This window comes from Eumetopias jubatus, unplaced genomic scaffold (genome assembly GCF_037043125.1).
Source record: "Eumetopias jubatus isolate StellerSeaLion01/CBP00866 unplaced genomic scaffold, mEumJub1_p1.0 scaffold_4, whole genome shotgun sequence".
Taxonomy (NCBI): Eukaryota; Metazoa; Chordata; class Mammalia; order Carnivora; family Otariidae; genus Eumetopias; species Eumetopias jubatus.
In genome coordinates, this window is record NW_028274810.1 from 145,889,031 (window position 1) to 145,910,137 (window position 21,107).

At 37.8% G+C, this 21,107-nt stretch overlaps 1 protein-coding gene across 1 annotated transcript in view; it reads left to right on the top strand.

Annotated features, from left to right (window-relative positions):
- NIPAL2 (NIPA like domain containing 2) overlaps positions 1–21,107 on the top strand; it is a 72,382-nt gene that overhangs the window by 11,337 nt on the left and 39,938 nt on the right. Inside the window, 1 exon segment of the mRNA XM_088023113.1 lies at positions 9,163–9,231. Coding sequence (XP_087879239.1) covers positions 9,163–9,231 — 69 coding nt within the window.

Consider the following 21,107-nt stretch of genomic DNA (forward strand, 5'->3'; position numbering starts at 1 on the left):
GTCCTTCACCTGGAGATTCACCAGTTGTGAACATTGTGAAACATTTGTTTGTTCTCTCTCTTTGTATGTTTTTTTTTAACTTTATATTGTAATATACCATTTCAAAGTAAGTTGTATACACTATGAGTCTTCACTCCTAATACTTAAGTATTACAAAGTATTACTAAGAATTTGGATGTCCTCCTGTCCCTTCCTAGCTGTTCTGGAGGTGAGGTAATTGTCTACAAGTTTACAAGGTGCAAATGCAAAACAATAAGCTCATTCCTAAGAGTTTCCTGTGACATGGGGTGAACTAAACACCCATTTCTCAGACATGTCATCCCCTTGCAGATTGAGGCTTTTACGGTCATTCCCACAGGGGCTAGTTGACCTAAATCACCCAAGCTGTGGTATTTCCAGCACTAAAAACTAAATCTGTCACTTGCGTGTTCAGGCATATTTTACTGCCTGGAATAGGAGACATAGCATTATTTCAGTTGTGAGGTGAATATGACTATTATAGCATTCAAAACTAGCTCTGAATCTATGGTTCTTTTGAACCACACACTAGCTCCACTGGGGTCTGATTCTGAATTTATGTTTTGAAGGCAGAGCCAGGAATATGTTTGAGTTCAAAGTCAGAACCAGGACAGACGATTACCAACTCCACACACCCGTGTTATATCCCACCTCCATCTGGCCAAACCACCCCCACCCCACCCATGGATTGTAGGTCAATAACTTTATGCAAAATATCTAAAGAACACTCTTGGCACAAAAGGTAGGATAGAAGATTGTTATTCCAAATAAAACAAAAACATCCTTGATACTTATCAGTGCTGATATTTTGAATCTCATTCCAGATAAATTGTTTGCTGTGGCTCCCACCATCTGTTTGCCAAGACATCCTGGAAAAGTCAGGAGTTAAGCTACAGTGGTGACAAGAGAGAGCACTGAACAAATTAAGGGCATCTTTCTGTGTGTCCGGCCTGTACTTCTAACTGCATTATTGAGTGGTGGAGCAACCTTTCCTTTCGATTATTATCTTTGCTTTATATGACTTGTGCTGAGAAAAAGAAACAGATTTTGCAATTTTAAAATTGTAGTAAATTGACAATGACTAGCCAGAAGGTTACTGATTGCAGTCGGCAAAGACATAGTGATTCAGACATGAGCTGGGTGCCTTGGGGCCAAAATATGCCTGCTTCTAGCTATGTGACTTTGCACAAGTCCCTCTGTTCTCTTTCCTGACCAGTCTCCAAATCAACAAGGGGAGAAAGGGGGTGGGGGAAGGAGAGGAGATCTAAACTCCCACTAATTCTAAAATGCTAGAAAACAGAGAAGAGTCTGAGTAAAAGGAATGATGTAAACGAGACATCTTTAATTTAAATGGCAGTTTATAAGGGTCTGCTCACTGTATGCAAATGATACTCTTGATTGCAGATGAGGATTTTGTAGTCATTAAAGCACATTTACCAGAGCCTCTAATTGGAAACAGCATTTAATATTGGTTAGTTCAAGTTACTGTATGTTCTTGAAGGTAATTAAACCACCTTCTTTTAAAAACACTGCAAATTTGAAGTATTCCTCCGCTTCAGTTAGGGGCATTAATGAGGATTTACTCTATTACTACTATTTATAATTATGTGTGAAATGAATTTAATGAGTATGCAATTAACCTTGAATAATTAGGTAAAGTTTCAGAAAAATAAAGAATCAGATATACTGAGTTTATCAGGAAACTGTTTCTGACACCTGCTTTAATACCTATATATTACTTGTTCTTTGTATAATATGAATTAACTAGATTTTAAATGTCAGCAAGCAGCTTTTTATTGCACACTAGTGGAAACTCTTAATTGTTGAAATCTGAATTCTGGGACAAATTTGTGTTCTCACAAAAACTGAGAGCTTAGTATATTCAAACTCCAGTTGGTTACAAAATATTCCCTTTGAGATCTTCCTGGGACCAAAGGCCAAAATGTGCTATTTCTAGACAGTTTATAATCAGTTCAAAAAGCATTTAATAAACAACATCGTTCTACCAGGTCCTAAACTAGTCATTAGGGTTACAAAAATGAGTTGACAAGTAAGTCACAGCTCTGCCCTCAAGGAGCTTATAGTCTAGAGGAAAAATGAACTTGTACAAAATCATCGCAGTATTGTAGAAGATATGTAGACATGGAAGTGTATGAAGACTCAATTCAGAGGACAGAAGTCAGAAAAGTTAACCTAAAACAGATCTTCTGTCAGAGGAAATTGTCCAGAATTCAGTATTAAGAATTGGAAATATGATATTAATAGGAAACAAGGAGGATAGTATTTAAGAGTCTAACATTACTGATAACAGGAGTTCTATGTGGACAGAATAGAACAAAAAGGGAGAGGACGTTCGAAGAGATAATAGTTGAGAACTTAACCAAACCGGTGAAAGACATGAATCCTCAAATTGAGGAAGCATGAGTCCTAAGCAAAAGGTAATTCACATACCAAAAAACTGTAGTGAAACTGCTGAAAACCAATGACAAAGAAAATCTTAAGAGCATCCTGAGAAAAATGACAGACCATCTGCAAAGGAGCAACAATTAGGTTGACAACCTATTTCTCAACAACAAGCAGCCCCAGGTGACAATAGAATAATATCATCAGAGCACTGAATGAAGTAACTGTCAGCCTGCATTTCTATACTCAAGGGGAAAGATGACATAAAGGTATTTGCAGAATAACAGAGAACTGGAACTCAAAGATTTCATTGAAAGAGCTACTAAAGGTTTCTTCGGGAAGGACGCTGAATCCAGAAAAAAAATTAAGATGCCAGAATGTTGATATCCAAAAAGTAGAAACAACCCAAATCAGCTGACGAATACATAAATCAGCTGATGAATACATAAATAAAATGTGGTGAATCCTTACAGTGGAATATTTCATGCAAAGGAACGATACATTCTACATTCTTGATACATGCTGCTACATGCTATACCACAGTAAGCCTTGAAAACAACATGCTAAGTGAAAGAAACCGGACACAAAAGGTCACATATTGTTATGAGTCATTTTATATAAAATGCCCACAATAGGCAAATCCACGCAGACAGAAAGTAGTTTGGTGGTTGCAAGGGACTGAGGGGAGGAGGGAATGGGAAGTGAGTGCTGATGGGTGTAGAGTTTGTTTTGGGGGGTGATGAAAATATTCTGAAATCAGATAGTGGTGATAATTGCATAACTCTGAATATTCTAAAAGCTATTAAATTGTACACTTTAAAAGGATGAACATGATGGTATGTGAATTATATCTCAATAAAGCTGTTTTTCTCAAAAGAGCAGTGATGAGGAAAGAAAGAAACATGGATAAATAAGGCAAGTATTGGTTGTATGAAACAATCATAACAATGACTAATTTGAGGATATAAAAGCAAGGTGGAGCTAATATACCATCAAGACTGTGTAAGATAGGAGAGGAGAGAATGTCATTAAAACAAAATTTTTATAATGTTCAGGAGGTTGGGAATATTGATTAACATTAGAATGTATATCAAGCATGCAAGATAAATTGAATAGTAGAGAAACTGTATCACTCATATATTGCTGCTGGGAATGTAAAATGGGACAGTTACTCTGGAAAATATTTTGGCAGTTCTTTTCAAAACTTAAAATAGACTTTCCACATGATCCAGCAGTTGCACTTTTGGCCTTTATCCCAGAGCAATGAACTTACTTTCATACAGAATTTGTACACAATGTTCATAGCAGCTTTATTCATACAGCCAAAAACTGGAAACTACTCAAAATGTCATTCAGTGGGTGAGTGGTTAGGTAAATTGTGGCACATCCATACCATGGAATACTACTCAGCATTTAAAAGGAATGGGCTATTGATGCAACAACTTGGATGAACGTCAAGGCTGATGCCAATTTCAAAAGTATATAAACTGCATGGTTCCATCTAAGTAGCATATGTAAATTAATATAATTCTAGAGATGTAGAACAGATTAGTGGTTGCTATAGATTAGAGATGGGGAGGGGAAGAAAATGGGTGTATCAATAAAGGGGTAACACAAGGGAATCTTGTGATGATGCTACAGATGAGTATCTTGTTCTCACATATATACACATACACACAAGTGCTAGCACAGCCGGTAAAATTTGAACCAGAGCTTTACCAATGCTGATTTCTTGACTTTGATGTTTCCTTATAGTTGTGTAAGATGTTAACTTTGAGGGGAGGTTGGGGGAAGAGCGCACAGCACCTGCCTTTACATTTCTTTACAGCCTACTGTGAGTCAATAAGTATTTCAAAATGAAAAGTTTTAAAAACTTAACGATAATTACTAAAAGAAAATAAATAAGATATATAACTTCCTAGCCAAATGAGTAGGGGAGGGAAAAAAGTAAAGAATGATTAACCAATCCAACAAGATTGAGGAAAGGAGAAACTAGAAAGCAAAGAAAAAACAAAATAACTACAAATACAAAAAAAAGATGGTAGAAACAAATGAAAATATAATCACAATAAATAAAATGGACCAAACTTCCCATTTAACAGAAAGTCTCAGGTTTTGTTTTGTTTTTTTTTTTAGTTCAGTTATTTTCAATGTATAAGAGGCCTGACGAAATATAATGACACAGAAATTTTGGAAGTAAGTGATGTGGAAAGTGGCAAATATCCAAAGAAAGCAGCTATATTATAGTAATATCAGATAAAATAAACATTAAAGTGAAAACATTGAGATTAAGAGTCAATATATAATGATAAAAAGAACAATTAACTGAGAAGATAAAGCAATCCTGAACTTATATTTACCAACACTATAGCACTTTACATCTTTTAAAGCAAAATTCAGTATATTTAAAAGGAAAATGGATAAGTCCATGCTCATAGTTATATTTTTAATATACCTACATTGGTATTAAGAGTAGCAGAGATTTGAGCAATGAATTAATGGAGATAATGGATGGATGGATAGATGGAGGGGTAGATAGATAGCAAAATTTATATAGAATGTATTAACCCAACAATCAAATACTCTCTTTTCAAGCATACATGGAATACTTATAAAACTTGACCATACACTATTAAGTCACAAAATAAATTTCAGTTTATACCATATAGTAGGTCAAAAAGCAAATGTTAATTTACACACAGCCTATTTTCTGCACACAACTCAATAAAATTAGAAATTGGTAACAAAGTAATAAACAACACCCCCATTCATTTAGAAATATTGAAAAACACACCTTTGAATAAGGCTCAGATAAAAATAATAAAATGATTAGGAAATATTTAGAAGTAAATGCCAATGAACTAAATGCCTAAAGTAAGCACGGAGCTAAAACAGAGGGTGTACTTACGGGAATATGTACAGCTGTGCTTATGTGTGTTATTAGATAGGAAGAAAGAGGAAAAGCTAATGACTTAAGTGTCTAAATGAAGAAGATGAAAAAAATCAGTAAGCAAAGATAAAAGCAAATCTGGGAAAGAAGTTGATCTATATCAACTTGAGAAAAATGTTTCTTATCTCTGGAAGGGAGAAGAGACTGTAAGAAAGTAAGCTACATTGGTAGCATTTTATTTCTTTGGGCCAAAAAAAAAGGTGTGAATACTTTGTGTGTTAAAAATTATTGTTTGGAACAACTTTATTGAAATGCAGTTCACAACTCGTACAGCTCACTCATTTTAAAGCGTACAATTCACTGGTGTTTAGTGTATTCGCAGAGTTGTGTGACCTTCACCACAATCAGCTTGAGAACATTTTCATCACCTCAAAAAGAAACCCTCCACCTTTGGCTGTCATTCCTGAGCCCTGCATCCTTACCTGGCCTAAGCAACCACTAATTTGCTTTCTCTGTTTATAGATTTGTCTACTCGGGACCTTTTATATAAAAGGAATCATATAACACATGGTCTTCTGTGACCAGATTCTTTTACATAGCATAAATTTTCCAAGACTCATCCAGGTCGTAGCATATATCTCTGCTTCATTCCTTTTTATGGATAAATGATATTCTATTGTGTGAATACACTACATTTTATTTATGCATTAGTTGGTGGACATTGGAGTCATTTTCACTTTTGGCTGTATTATGAGTAATACTGCTATGGACATTTGTGTACAAATGTTTGTGTAGACATATGTTTTCATTTCTCTTGGATATATACCTAGGAGTGGAATTGCTGAGTCAAATGGAAATTGCACACTTAAATTTTTGAGGAGCTGCCAGACTGTTTTCCAAAGTAGTTGCACCATTTTGTATTTCCATCAGCGGTGTATGAGGCTTTCTGATTTATCTACATCCTTGCTAAAAAAATAATGTTATTATTTTTGATTATAGCCATCTAATTTGGTGTGAAGTGGTATATCACTGTGTTTTCTTTTTGCATTACCTGATGAGTAATGATGTTGAACGTCTTTTCATGTGTTTATTAGCCATTTGTCTTCTTTGGAGAAATGTCTATTCTGATCCTTTGCCCAATTTTAATTGGGTTGTTTTTTTGTCATTGAGTTCTAAGATATTTATATATATATTCTAGAGACAGGTCCCTTACCAGATATATGATTTCCAAATATTTTCTCCCACTTTATGGGTTGTCTTTTCACTTTCTTCATAGTGTCCTTTGAAACACAAAAGTTTTTAATATTGATAAGGTCCAATTATTTTTTCTTTTGTTGCTTATGCCTTTGATGTCTTATCTATAAGAATCCATGGCCAAATCCAAGATGATGAAGGTTTATTCCTATGTTTTTTCCTGAGAATTTCATAGTTTTAGCTCTTAACTTGGGTCTTTGATTTGAGTTTATTCTTATATATGGCGTATGATCAGCGGCTATACGATTTAACATCCTTTTCAGCAGTGCACATGGGTTCCAATTTCTCCACATCCTTTCCAACACTTGTTACTTTCTGTTGTTGTTGTTGTTTTTTAATTGTAGCCATTTGAATGGGTGGTAGCTCATTGTGATTTCGATTTGCATGTTCTGAGTGATTAGTGCCGTTGGACATCTTTTCATGTGCCTATTGGCCATTTGTATATCTTCTTTGGAGAAATGTCTATACAAGTCCTTTGCCTATTTTTAATTGGGTTGTTAATTTGTTATTGAATTGTAGGAGTTCTTTATGCTGGATATCAATATTTAGGAGATACATGATTTGCAAATATTTATTCCTGTTGTGTAGATTGCCTTTTCACTCCATTAATAGTGTCCTTTGTTGAACAAAAGATTTTAATCTTGATGAAGTCCAGCTTATCTATTCTTTCTTTTGTTGCCTGTGCTTTTGGTGTCATATCAGAGAAATCATTGCCAATTTCTAAACACTCAGCCTGGTGGTGTTTAAACTATTCAGTGAATGATTTAAAGAACTGAAGTAAGTTATTTCTATACTACAATTTACTGTTATAATTATGGAAAATTTCATAATCATCCATTCAATCCCAAACTTCTTCTGAATCTTTATTTTCCTGATTACTGCCAAATGCATTCAATTATAAATTGAAAGCATGGAAATAGCACAATTTATTATGATACAGTTTTTCCCCATGAGGAATAGTGATCAAAATTATTGCCAAGTGCCTTTATTAGGAAAAGAAAATTCTTAACTGATTAAAGGCTATGGATATTGTATATCAACTATTAAATGGGTTTTCAACTTTTCTCCTTCATTTTTTAAAAACACTGAATTTCACTTCAGCACATATAATAAGGTTCTAAAACTTCCAAGACATTTTGCATTCTGAAAAGGGTTCCTTGTGGTTATAATATTCATTTGAAATTCAAATAACTCCTTGGAATTTGAAGCTAGCTAGAAGTTATGTACTGTTTAAAAAAAAAAAAAAGGGGGAAGATCCGTGATACTGTTGCTAATTTATACTGCTACAAGATGTGACACCTTTGAACCTAGACAGGAGCAGCAAATGTATCTTTTGAAGTCATCAAATAATACATGCACTCTCTATAGTAAATTTCTTGGGCAATGTGTAAGAACTTATTTTTAAATCTCTTTTTAGTTCTTGTTTTAAATCATTATATACTTTTTCCAGCCAGTGTTTTTCAAGAGCTCCTAATTTTGTAAAGTAGATGATGTAGACGATCCAATAGAAGCCTAAGACATGGTCCTCTTCCCTCAATTTGCCATCCATCCATAAAACGTAATGATGCACATGACAACGTAAAAGAAGAAATAAAAGCATTTACCATTTAGAGTCTGAGAAAGTAAGGATGGGCTGCGGTGGTGTGGATGGGTCTCAGGGAGGCAGACCTCCGCAGGCCAGGAGGGTGAAGTAGACCAGAATGGGCTGAGGAAGAGCACTGTTCTCTCTAGACGAGAGGGGAGACAAAGTGTGACGGACTGGAGAATGTCATGCGCCAGGTACCTGAGGTAGAGGGTACATTAAATACGCTGTGGCAGATTAGACGGTCAGAATGAGGGCAGATTATGGGGAGGTGGCATGGTAGTTTTATATTCAATGTAGCTGACTGTAGAGAAACATTGTGGGTTCTTGATCAGAGAAGTGGTGGGAAAATGTAGCCTGTCTCCCATGGAGATCATAGAACTTTAGAAATAAAGGGATTTTGAAAACATCTAGTCAACGTCTTTTTGTTTCCTGAGGCCGGGGAACTGAAATAACTTGCTCAGAGTCACCCATTAGAAAAGAGCAGATCTGAATCTCAGATACATCCTTTCATTCCAAGGCCAGCACTCTTTCCTTCATACCACAGTCCTCCAGAATATAGTAAGAGAAAGGAGCAAGAGAGACCAGATGGGCAACAATTATACAGTCCACACTTGAGGCAGTGAACACCACGATCAGAGGCGTCGCTGAGGAAAGTCGACAGAAAGGACAAATAAGAAGCACCTTAGTGAGAAAAAGTCAGAATCTGGTAACTATTTTCTTTATTTGAGTCAATGAGGCAAATATCTGGAGAATTCAGTAAAGGATTGCACTAGTTCTAAAAAATAACATTTGACTAAAGTGAAAAAGACAGATCCTAGTAAAACCACTATTCATAATCCAAACCACCCTAGCAAATGGGTGCTAAGTATTTGCTGAATGAAAAGCAAATGAATGTATCAACGTAAATTTTGTTGATTTTTGTTTTGGTTTGGTTTGTTTTTCTTTTTTTTTTTGTATATTTAGGAAGTATCTTACAAGTGCTATTTTAAAAAGAAAACATTTTCTTTTACAGATTCACCTTTTGGGAGTTTTGCTAGCCATTTTAGGAAATTTGGTAATGAGTATTTCCCTAAATATTCAGGTAAGAAGTAGCTTATTTTTCTAACTCTATAGTTTGATCAGGAACACATTATGACTTCAAGGTGCCTCAGGCACCTCTTGGGGATCCTTCCTCCACAAAAATATATAAACAATTATATTTTATGACCTCATTGATATAAGGACAAATAGAGTCTAGGCTGGATTGCGTTCACTTTCTTCTTCTTCTTCTGATTTTAAAAGAAATTTAATGTTTTTGTGGGCCTCTTAATAATATTACATGGCTGAGGCAAGATGCCTTGGTGGCTTGTGAATTTGTACCACAAATTTGTACCAAAGATGTTCATAATCTTGGCATAAACCAAGATTTATTTTTAATGTTCTGTGTTTTCTTCTAGCACTTTTATTATTTTTTAAAAGTTTTTAAATGTAATATAGAATGGTACATACTTCTTAGTAGAAAGTAGGTTCGGGCATCATCAAATCAATAAGGAAATAGGGCTTTATTTAACGGCCAATTTTCCAGGAATGTAGATGTTTCAAATACAAAGAAATACTCTTACCATGTATAAACAAGCTTCTACTACCGGACCCCATACCAGCAAAGCATCTGCCCTTCTATGTTTATTGTGGTAGCTGCTTTGACTCATACATTTAAATCCCTTTTCAAATGGGTTTTCTTGAGTAACTTATTATTTTTATTTCATCAATGTTTATTTTGGCATCTGGACTTTTTTGACATTCTAAAGGAGGTGTTGTGGTGTGATGAACTAAAAAGACACTTAATTCTTTAGCACACTGCTCATCTTTGGAGAGCAATTACTGATACTAATTTTACAGTTATGAGAATTAAGCAAAATTCCTACGTAAGGAAGGCCCTTTACACCACAAAATTCTCTGGCAGTGGCAGTCACTTCTGCAGTTAATATGTTTGGAGCAAGCAGAAAACCATAATAATTGCTCTGTAATAATCTGCTAATAAACTTAAAAGCCATGATGCAAATGCATAGGACCAAAAAATGTTCAAAGCAAGTTTTAATTGGAAATATTATCTTATTTGCATTCTGATTTACTTCCAGAAATATTCTCATGTCCAGCTGGCACACCAGGAACACCCAAGGCCCTACTTCAAGAGCATGTTGTGGTGGGCTGGGGCCGCTCTCATGGCTGTGGGGGAGACGGGCAACTTTGCAGCCTACGGATTTGCTCCCATTACTCTCGTTGCGCCATTAGGCTGTATATCTGTTACAGGTGAGCCATTTCTCTGTGTTTTGACAAATAGAAATTTTTAGAGATCAGAATAGTTGGCGAAAAACATATAACTTGAACAACGTATGAATAAAAGAAGAAATTCTACTTCCTGTTTTCTTAGCACTTTAACTTGGAACAATTACACTGACTTCACTGATCCGCCATCATGCTGCCACGTTACTCAGGAGGAAACCTGCACTTTGTAACTGTAATATTTATGTTTAAAAGCCTGATTTCCAGTGTCTGTATCTTAATAAATTAACAGGAACAGCAAATGTTATACCATGCTTTTTAAATTTTTAATGAATTATCTAAAAGCATTCGTAAAACATCATACTTTATTCATATGTTAAACTGACATTACATGTACTTAGAGTGTTTGATGCCTGATCTTGACTCCATAGTTCAGTATCTCTTTTACATTAAGAATTAAATATGAGGGAGGGGCACCTGGGTGGCCCAGTCGGTTAAGCCTCTGCCTCTAGCTCAGGTCATGATCCCAGCATCCTGGGATCGGGTCCCACATCGGGCTCCCTTCTCCTGGGGGGGGAGAGGGGGTCCTGCTTCTCCCTCTCCCTCTGCCCCTCTTCCCTGCTTGTGCTCTCTCTCTCAAATAAAATAAATAAATAAATAAATAAATAATTCTTTTTAAAAAAAATAAAATATTGGGGTGCCTGGGTGGCTCAGTTGGTTAAGCATCTGACTCTTGATTTAGGCTCAGGTCATGATCTCAGGGTTGTGGGATGGAGTCCTGTGGGCTCCGTGCTGGGCCTGGAGCCTGCTAAAGATTCTCTCTCGGTCCCTCCCCCTCCCCCTGGCTCACGTGCTCATGCTTGTGCACACCCTTGCGCACTCTCTCTCTGAAATAAATAAATAAATCTTTAAAAAAAAGAATTAAATATTGGTTATTCTACATTACTATAAGAATGTGTAATTTTATAGTAATGTCAGATTAACCTACTTTCAAAATTTATGATTTACTAAATATATCTAGAAAAGAGAATATGAGATGTTGCTAAAGACTAAAAAAAAAAAAGAGCAAAAATCATTGCTAAAAAGATGAATAAATTTTCTAAGCCTTGTTAAAATCAATAAAATCTTTTTAGTTTTACTCTTTATTTGCTGCTATGGAAACAGCATGTTTTTAAATGTCTGTGAATTTGGGAAACCACTGAAGTAGAAACGAGTTGATGGTTATTGTCTGGTAACAACTAGATCAAGCGTAAGATGCACTCACCTGCCCCAATTTTAATATTTCTCCTAAAAAAATATGATATTCTTAAAGAAAGCATAGCTTAAACTGAAATAATATATATTCAAAAAGAATTTAATTTATTTTGATAGTAGTTTTCCTCTCTTAACCACTCAAAATATTTTATTTAAAATGCTTTCATGGTATACTATAGTAGAATATTTAGCAAAGAACACCTTTTCAGCTTTCTAGAAATTGCTCAGTTAAAAATGCCATCTTGTTATTACTCTGAGTAGGCACACAATTTATGTAATCATTTGCCATTTTTTTTAAAGATTTTATTTATTTATTTGACAGAGAGAGACACAGCGAGAGAGGGAACACAAGCCGGGGGAGGGGGAGAGGGAGAAGCAGGCTTCCCGCGGAGCAGGGAGCCCGATGCGGGGCTCGATCCCAGGACCCTGGGACCATGACCTGAGCCGAACGAAGGCAGACGCTTAATGACTGAGCCCCCCAGGCGCCCCTCATTTGCCATTTTTAACATTCTAATAAAATGAGCAATTTTAGCATATCTTCTCTTTGCTACACATACCATGTACATGTGCATTATGGATTTCTTCTTTCTTCTCAAAATCTGAGGAATAATAGATAAAAGATCTAGTTATATTTGTAGCCTTGGGACCTCTACAGGCCCCAATTGTTCTGAAAATGTTGTATTATTCTTCATAATGACTATATATTTAGAGCTGGTTTTCGTTTCATTTCTTGTTTTGCTTTATGCTTAGCTTCCATGAAATAGACAAAAAAAGTGTCCAGGAATATAAACAGACACCTGCAGGAGGGTTGAGTATACCACATTGTAATGGAATTCTCCGTTTATCTCGAGTCTCCCAGGTACTGGGAATCCTTTTCTCTGGGAACAAGAAAAAGAGAGCTACTCCACCTAGCTCAAAGAAAGGGGAGTGTGGCTGGATTTTATTATAATGATCAGGATTTCACAGAAAAGAAATACAACCAGGCCCTGTGGGACCTAAAGTGAGAATTTGGAAGTTGCCAGAGATTAAGGGTCCCTTGATACCCCTTGCAGACCTTCAGGGAAGCTGCCTGTGAAGCTGCTCATCTTGGCCTGACTTGTGCAAAACTCCCACTAATAGGAAGCTTAAGTTTTCCCACTCACCTTAGACAGTGTCCTGTCCTCCCCAAGTTCCCAAGGGGCCAGTCTACCTACCTTCAAACGCTGAGCCCACTGGTTTGACAGATGCGACTTTCTTAATGCTACAGATCATTTTTCTTTGTGTGCTCTTAGCCCCAATTAACATTTCAATGTTGGAACCTTTTTAGCAACCCCCCTCTCTGCCCATAAAATGATTCAAAGAAGTAAAAAAAAAACAAACAAACCAAAAAACAAAACTTACAGCCTCAAATACAAACCATTTCCTACTTTACAATCTTTTCAAACAGTAATATATGCTCATGAGTAATATTCCCACAGCATTCCTGAGCTGAATTTGGGTTATTGTGAAGTGTTTTGGGTGGGTTATGGACCATTGGTGATTGAAAATATTCCTCAGAACAAACCCCTACCACCCTGAGATTCCTTATAAAGATTCTAGAAACTCTAAAGGACCTGGAGCAAAAAAGGAAAGTATTTTTAAAATAGCCATATCATATGGCTCTGTCTACAGATGAGGCAGAAGAATGTCCACATTTTTCTGTGCTGGAATTTTTCCAATTATTTCTTGGGAGATTCATGAAAGAAATCAGACTTCCTTCTGAGTTTAAAAAAACAAACAAAAAAAAAGATATTGTATGTTGCATGGAATGGGAGTTTGCCTATTCTTTTCTGGCCTTTCTTCTATCTTTTGTTGTTTTTAAAATTAAAAAGGGGGGTGGGGCGCCTGGGTGGCTCAGTTGGTTAAGCGTCTGCCTTTGGCTCAGGTCATGATCCCAGAGTCCTGGGTTTGAGCCCCGCATTGGGCTCCCTGCTCCGCGGGAAGCCTGCTTCTCCCTCTCCCAGTCCCCCTGCTCGTGTTCCTGCTCTTGCTATCTCTCTGTCAAATAAATAAATAAATAATCTTTAAAAAAATAAATAAAATTTAAAAAAAAAAAAAGAAGGAAAGAAAATTAAAATCCAGAACAGCTTAAAAAAAGTTGGAGCTCCAAAGTAGGGTAGGTACTTTCTTCCATCCTCCTTCCTCTGCTTAGGTGATGTGATTCACACCAACCCCATGCTCCTTTCTCCCTTCCAGAAGTAAGGAGAGATCCCGGGTAGGTAATCCTGTGTCCTAATCTCACTGCACACAATATGCCAGGCCTGCTAATATGTCGGACCTGCTGTCTTATCCTACATCATCAAAATTCCTTTTCCCTTTGTAACTTCAGTTGAACAGATTGTTCTTAGGACTAGTATATAAGAAACACTATGGTAAGCATCATGGCTATTTCAGTTTGTGCTCTTCTCACATTCCTGCCTCCAGCCATCTTCCTGCCTGCCCTTCCTTTCCCCTTCTGTGTGTGTTCTGCCGTGCCTCACTGCCATGCTCACCTTGAAGCAGCCATCCCTCAAACACTAGTTTTACCGGCGGCGCCAAAGGGGTTCTGAGAAACAAAGAGTTCCACGATCAAACAGATCTCTGTGATACTGGATTGTAAATGTTAGCCCGGTTTCATGAGTGCAGGGCTTGGCGGGGCGCATCCCAGGACGGGCCCACGCACACTGTGAGTCTTTCAGAGACAGATGCAGTAGGCCAGGTTTCCAGAACCTGCTGACCACAAAATGTTTTTATATGAAGTATCCTCAAACGACAGCAGTTCTGCAGGAAACCTTTAGGGAATTCTTAAGGCCATGCTCACATTAATCATTATCCAATCTCCACTGCCTGGCTCCGGCGAGTTGTGGAGCCTGCCTGAGTCTCAAGGACTGGATAATGGGGAATGATGCTGGCAGATATGAATGCCCAGGCCTGGGTCCAGCTTTTTGAGAATGTCAGAGCCCTAGTATCCTTGTGTCACCTTGCACTTTTACCCTATTTTTCTCACTGAACAATAGATCCAAAAGCTCATTCTGACTAATACACTCGTTATACCGGCAGTGTGGCTAATTCTGGTTGTTGACTTGTGTTTGTATTTCCGTTAAGTAAGAAAGCTTAATGGATGTTTTTCTTTTTTTTTTATAAGATTTTATTTATTTACTTATTTATTTATTTAAGAGAGAGAGAGAGAGAGCAAATGAGTTGGGGGAGGAGCAGAGGGAGAGGGGCAAGCCGACTCTGCATGCACTGAGCATGGAGCCCAACGCTGGGCTTGATCTCACAACCCTGAGATCATGACCTGAGCCGAAATCCAGAGTTGGACGCTTGCTTACCCTACTGAGCCACCCAGGTGCCCCTTAATGGATGTTTTCAGTCTGGTCTACAGCCTAGGCTGGATATTTGTCCCAATGAGACAGGGCAGTTGAATGGTCAGGAACATGTGTTCTGGGGCCACACAGCTAGGTCTAGGGTTCAAATCTCAGTTCCGCCACTGGAAAGCTCTGTGACCTCACACAAGTAGTTTAAACAGGTTTATGCCTCAGATCCCTAATCTGCAAAATGGAGATAAAAAGAGTTCTTACCTCAGAAGTTGTCCTGGGGAAAAAACCGAGTAAACACAAACACCTAAGAGCAGTGTCGGATACAGAAGCAGGGAACAGTATTCATTATATGGGCATCTGTTCCCTGGCCCTGAAAGATGGCTGATGATTAAATTCTCTAAAATGGAGGATCCAGTTTAAGAAAAGCTTCTTATTGTTCTTATCCATGTAATGGTTAATTTTCAGGGAGCAGAAAAGTAAGATCCTCACAGCTCATGTGTTCAGCCATTGAGTAGCAATTACCCTTTGACGCCTCCACGTCCTCCCTACCCAAGCATGTTGGAAAATACCAGAATCTCCAAATAACCTACCAAGACAAAATACATTAAACGTACACACACACACACACGCACAGAAATTGTCAGAGGAAAAGCACGGCAGCCTAAGATGTGTGTGTAACTTTCTGTCTTCTTGCTCTGGCTTTGTAGCTCTTTTGTGTACTTGCAATTTAACTTCAGAGAGGCTGAAGGACTGATTTCTTTCAGGCCTGACTGCCATTTGAGAATGTGTTTTCAGAGAAACTATTATACTAGAAATCTAGTAAAAAGAAATAATTTGGATATTCTGTGCAGTTTGCAATAAAATTTTAAACTGCTAATCCTTCCCTTCTCAGAAGGCCTTTCTTTGTTTCTAGACTAAATTCAACAGGCTTATTCTCTGTTTCCTTAGCGCCCCACGTGGGCCCCTTCTTGTCTCTATGATGCCTTTTTTGTGAAGAGAAAAAGGTAGGCTTTCTCATGATACTTTATTTCCATTGGTCTGCGAATCATCCTAATACAACGACTTCATTAGTGCAGGACACTTTGGTACCACCTGTCATAAAATTGTCCTAAGAAATATACAAATTGACATGATGGGCAATGTGGGCGGTGCCTTTGTGCACTGTGCCACCTGCTCAAACACACACAGCAGTCCTGGTCTGTGCCACCTGCTCAAACACACACAGCAGCCCTGGTCTGTGCCACCTGCTCAAACACACACAGCAGCCCTGGTCTGTGCCACCTGCTCAAACACACACAGCAGCCCTGGTCTGTGCCACCTGCTCAAACACACACAGCAGCCCTGGTCTGTGCCACCTGCTCAAACACACACAGCAGCCCTGGTCTGTGCCACCTGCTCAAACACACACAGCAGCCCTGGTCTGTGCCACCTGCTCAAACACACACAGCAGCCCTGGTCTGTGCCACCTGCTCAAACACACACAGCAGCCCTGGTCTGTGCCACCTGCTCAAACACACACAGCAGCCCTGGTCTGTGCCACCTGCTCAAACACACACAGCAGCCCTGGTCTGTGCTACCTGTTCAAACACACACAGCAGCCCTGGTCCTATATTTCCCCTCCATCGACTTTCATCATTTTCACAATGACCTGCTTAATGTCTTTCCTCACCACTTAACTGAGACCCAAGAGACGTGACTGTGTATGTCTGGTTGCTTCCCATCTTCTTTCTCCAGGAAAGCAGAGTGCAGGGAAATCATACAACACAGCCTTGTAGACCTGGTTTGAATTTGAATTTTGATAAAATGAGGATAGGATGTTCTGTTCTAGGGTGTTAGAAGACGAAAACACTTGCTTAAAAGCATAATAGTGAAGCGTTTCATTGCAAGGAACTCATGGAAATTCACTTGTGTACATACTTAAAAGTTTATAAGCTTGGCCTTCAGGGGTTAAGTTAGATTATTTGTGCATCTACAAAATGCAGCCTTACATTTAACATTTTCCTTTTTCTGCTCCTCCTCCTGCCATATCTGTGCTATCCCTAAGCATCGAGAGATGGTTAAAAAGCATGCAGCCATCAACAATCAAAAGAATTGAAGTCACATGGAATTAAGGAGATTCATGGGAGATCTCAGTCAGTATAAAATTAATTTTTCTAGGGGTGACAAGGGAGATTGTTGCAAGGACAGGGAGGGTGGGAGAAACAGAACATAATGAAAGCACCAATGATATTTTTCAGTTCTATACCCCTGAGTGTATTGATTTAAAGTAATTAGAAGAGAGTTCACAGAATATATCACCCTTTTCCAAGTTAAATTCAGGCAGTACTTTAGAAATAAAGGTAAGGAACAAGTATTGAGTGAGCATCCACTATGTCAGGTAATGTATGAGGCACATAAACTTGCTATTTTATTTCATTATTGCCCAGATGAATAGAAGTGGATAATGAATAGATTAAACTTGAGGTGAATTACATGAGATCAAACACTTGGAATTTTACATGGACTGATAGAATCAATAGCAGCAAGATCTCCTTCGTCCTGGAATAATTTCCTAAGAGAAGTAGTCACCGTGTGACTGGGCTAATTCAGATGACAGCTGGAGAGCCAACTGCACTGAGAAAATGAGGAGAGAATGAGACATATGACCGATAAGTCTTTTCCATCTCCGATTTTTCCCTAACATGCTGGCTTCGGCTCAAATGGAAATTCATGATGTGGAATATATGTTGTCTCGTGTATTTCTCTTGTGCTGTAACGGAGCTGTGAGCTGAAGTGTGTCTGTAATCCATTAGGCGATGGTCATAGTGTAGCCAGAAAGCCCTAGTGAGGCCTTTTGGAACTCTAAAGAAGTCATCTCAAGCAGAAACTTTGGTCTCCAAGATTTTTATTAGAAACAAATGAAAGGAAACATAAACAGACCAATAAGCAAGTGACCTGTAGCATTTCACGAACCTAGATGCTGCGAATTCTCCCAGTCTTTCGGAGCCCCGAGCTTAGTGCCAGGCTGGATGAGATCACTGGAGCTCCAGACCACATGGGCTGCCTGTGGGCGCTTCACATAGGCATTTATTTTAATGTTGGAAATATGCAGAAAATCTCCCCTTTTTTGGTGGCTTCCTGGGTTGTCTGCTTTAGCAGATTTGTCCCCAAACCAGCCTAAATAAAATGTGCAGGATAAAACTCTGAAGTTCTCATTTTATGTCTGCTCATGCACTCACCTGAAAGCATTCCTAAAACCTAAAAAGCTCTATTCGAAAGGTCATTTCCACTCATCCTGATTTTTTGAGGACGCCACGAAGTTTTTCTAGAGAAATTGCCCCTGATGAAGTAATGTGCTATTATATAAATTAATAATACAGAGTTAATCTTCTCAATGATAGAGTTTTTACTTTTTTGGAGTCTTTTCAAGTTTAATCACTAATGTGTGTCAAGAAAAATGTAGATAAGAAAGAATGATTATTCTTAATCCAGGTGAATTTCCTTATTTGAAATTATACAAATTACCTATGAACAGTTTCTGCAGTATCTTCAATAAATGACAATAGCAATTTTTTTATTAACATGAATTACTTGACACTTTTATTCCGGCCAATATGGCAGGACAACCTTTTTTCTCTACAAAGAAACATTTTTCAAACTGTCACATCCTCAGATTTTCAAATCCTAACTCCATGGAGTACGCTGTAATTGACATATGTTCCCCCTAAAATTCTACAACTAAGAGGGAATGATAATTTTGGGGTAGTCAGTACTTCCATACAATTACAATTGATTAAGCCTGGGAGCACGCTCAACATGTCCACATGTTTGAAGCTTGATTGTGAGTGACGGGGAAGTGCTTTCATGGTTTGCTTTTTAGCAGTGCAATAAAGTTGCCATTATAAGTGGTCAGAAACCACAAGCCAGATATTTACATGTGAGGATCTGTTTGTAGCATTATTATATAAATATGTTCTTTTCATGTCATGGGCTATTTTTTATAAAACGGTTTCCTTTACTACTTTGTCTTCTACTTTCCTATAGTATAAAAATATACCCTGGTTTCTCTTCAGATCATAGGGGTTAAACAATAAATTGGATGACACTGAATGAAAATTGATGAAATTTTCACTGCAGGCTAGATGAGATTCCAAAAACTGGTGTCCTGTAGGTCAGATCTGACCTTTGCTGTGTTTTGTTTGGCTTAATGCTTTGAAAGAATATAAACTAATTTCCCATGTTTTAAAAATTGGGCCATGACACAGAAAAAGTGGTTTGCCTTAAAGAATCAGATATGGTAGTCCTGGACTTGCATTTGGCTGGGGCTGGATTATAGCTGCCACCTTTCACTGATCTTGTATATTCTAGGTCACCATGGCCCCCCTGGTCCTCATAGCTACAGCAACCAACCCTCATCACATCAGTCCACTACCCAGAGGCCATCACCCTTCATTGCCCAAGCCCACCACCTTCATTATTTTGCCCTCTGTAGAGGATTGCCTAATTGGCCTCATTGGCATTTGAATTTGTAACCCATGGACCAAAGGTTTTTTTGTTTTGTTTTTTACAACTGAATCAGATAAGAATATTGTATACATAATCATAGTTGAGTAAAGTATACTTGTTTTAATTTTGGGTTACGTTTGCCTTTTAAGAAGTGGTCACAATTGCATGAAAAAGAATAAAATACCTAGGAGTAAATTTAACCGAAGAGGTAAGAGACCTGTACACTGAAAACTGTGAGACATAAATGGAAGAAGACACAAATAAATGGAAAGATAGTCTGTGCTCAAGGATTGGAAGAATTCATATTGTTAAAATGTCCCTACTACCCAAAGCAATTTATAGGTTCAGTGCAGTCCCTATTAAAATTCCAGTGGCATTCTTCACAGAGCTGGAAAAGACAATTCTAAAATTTGTATGGAACCACAAAAGACTCCAAATAGCCAAAGGCATCTTAAGAAAGAAGGACAAAACTGGAGGCATCATGCTCCCTGGTTTTGAACCATATTACAAAGCGGTAGTAATCAAGACTATATCGTATTGTCATAAAAATAGACACAGATCAATGGGCCAAAATAGAAAGCCCAGAAATACACCCAGCCATATATGTTTAATTAATTTACTGCAAAGGAACCAAGAGTATACATTGGAGAAAGGTCAGTCTCTTCAACAAATGGTGTTGGGAAAACTGCACAGCCACATGCAAAAGAATGAAACTGGCCCACTGTTTTACACCACACACAAAAATTAACTAAATGGGTTAAAGACTTGAATATAAGACCTGAAACCATGAAACTCCTAGAAGAAAATGTAGGCAGTAAGCACCTTGACACTGGTCTTGGCAATGAATTTTTTGGATTTGACACCAAAAGCAAAGGCAACAAAAGCAAAAATGAACAAGTGGGACTACCTCAAACTAAAAAGCTTCTGCACAGCAAAGGAAACCATCAGCAAAATGAAAATGCAAGCTACTAAAAGGGAGAAAACGCTTGCAAACTGTATATCTAATGAGGCGTTAGCATCCAAAATATATAAAAAACTCACACAACTCAATAGCAAAAACAACAAATGACCCACTTTTAAAAGGGGCCCATGATCTGAATACACTTTTCTTAAAGAAGACATACAGATTGCCAACAACTACATAAAAAGATGTTTGAAATCACTAATCAATAGGGGATTGAAATCAAAACCACAATGTGATATCACCTTATATCTGTTAGAATGGCTGTTATCAAAGATAAGAAGTAACAAGTGTTGGCGAGAGTGTGGAAAAAAAGGGACCTTTGTGCACTACTGGTGCACCCACTTCAGAAAACAATATTGAGATCCCTCAAAACTTAAAAATGGAATTACCATATTATACAGCAACTCCACTTCTGGGTATTTATCCAAAGAAACAAAAACGGTGACTGTAAAAGATAGATATGCGTCCCCATGTTCATTGCAGCATTATTTACAATAGGCAAGATACAGAAACAACCCACCCAACACCCAAGTGTCTATCAGAGGATTAATAAAGAAAAATGAGGTATGCATACACAATGGAATATTATCCAGGCATCAGAAATGATGAATACCCACCATTTGCATCAACATGGATGGAATTGGAGGAGATTATGTTAAGTGAAGTAAGTCAAGC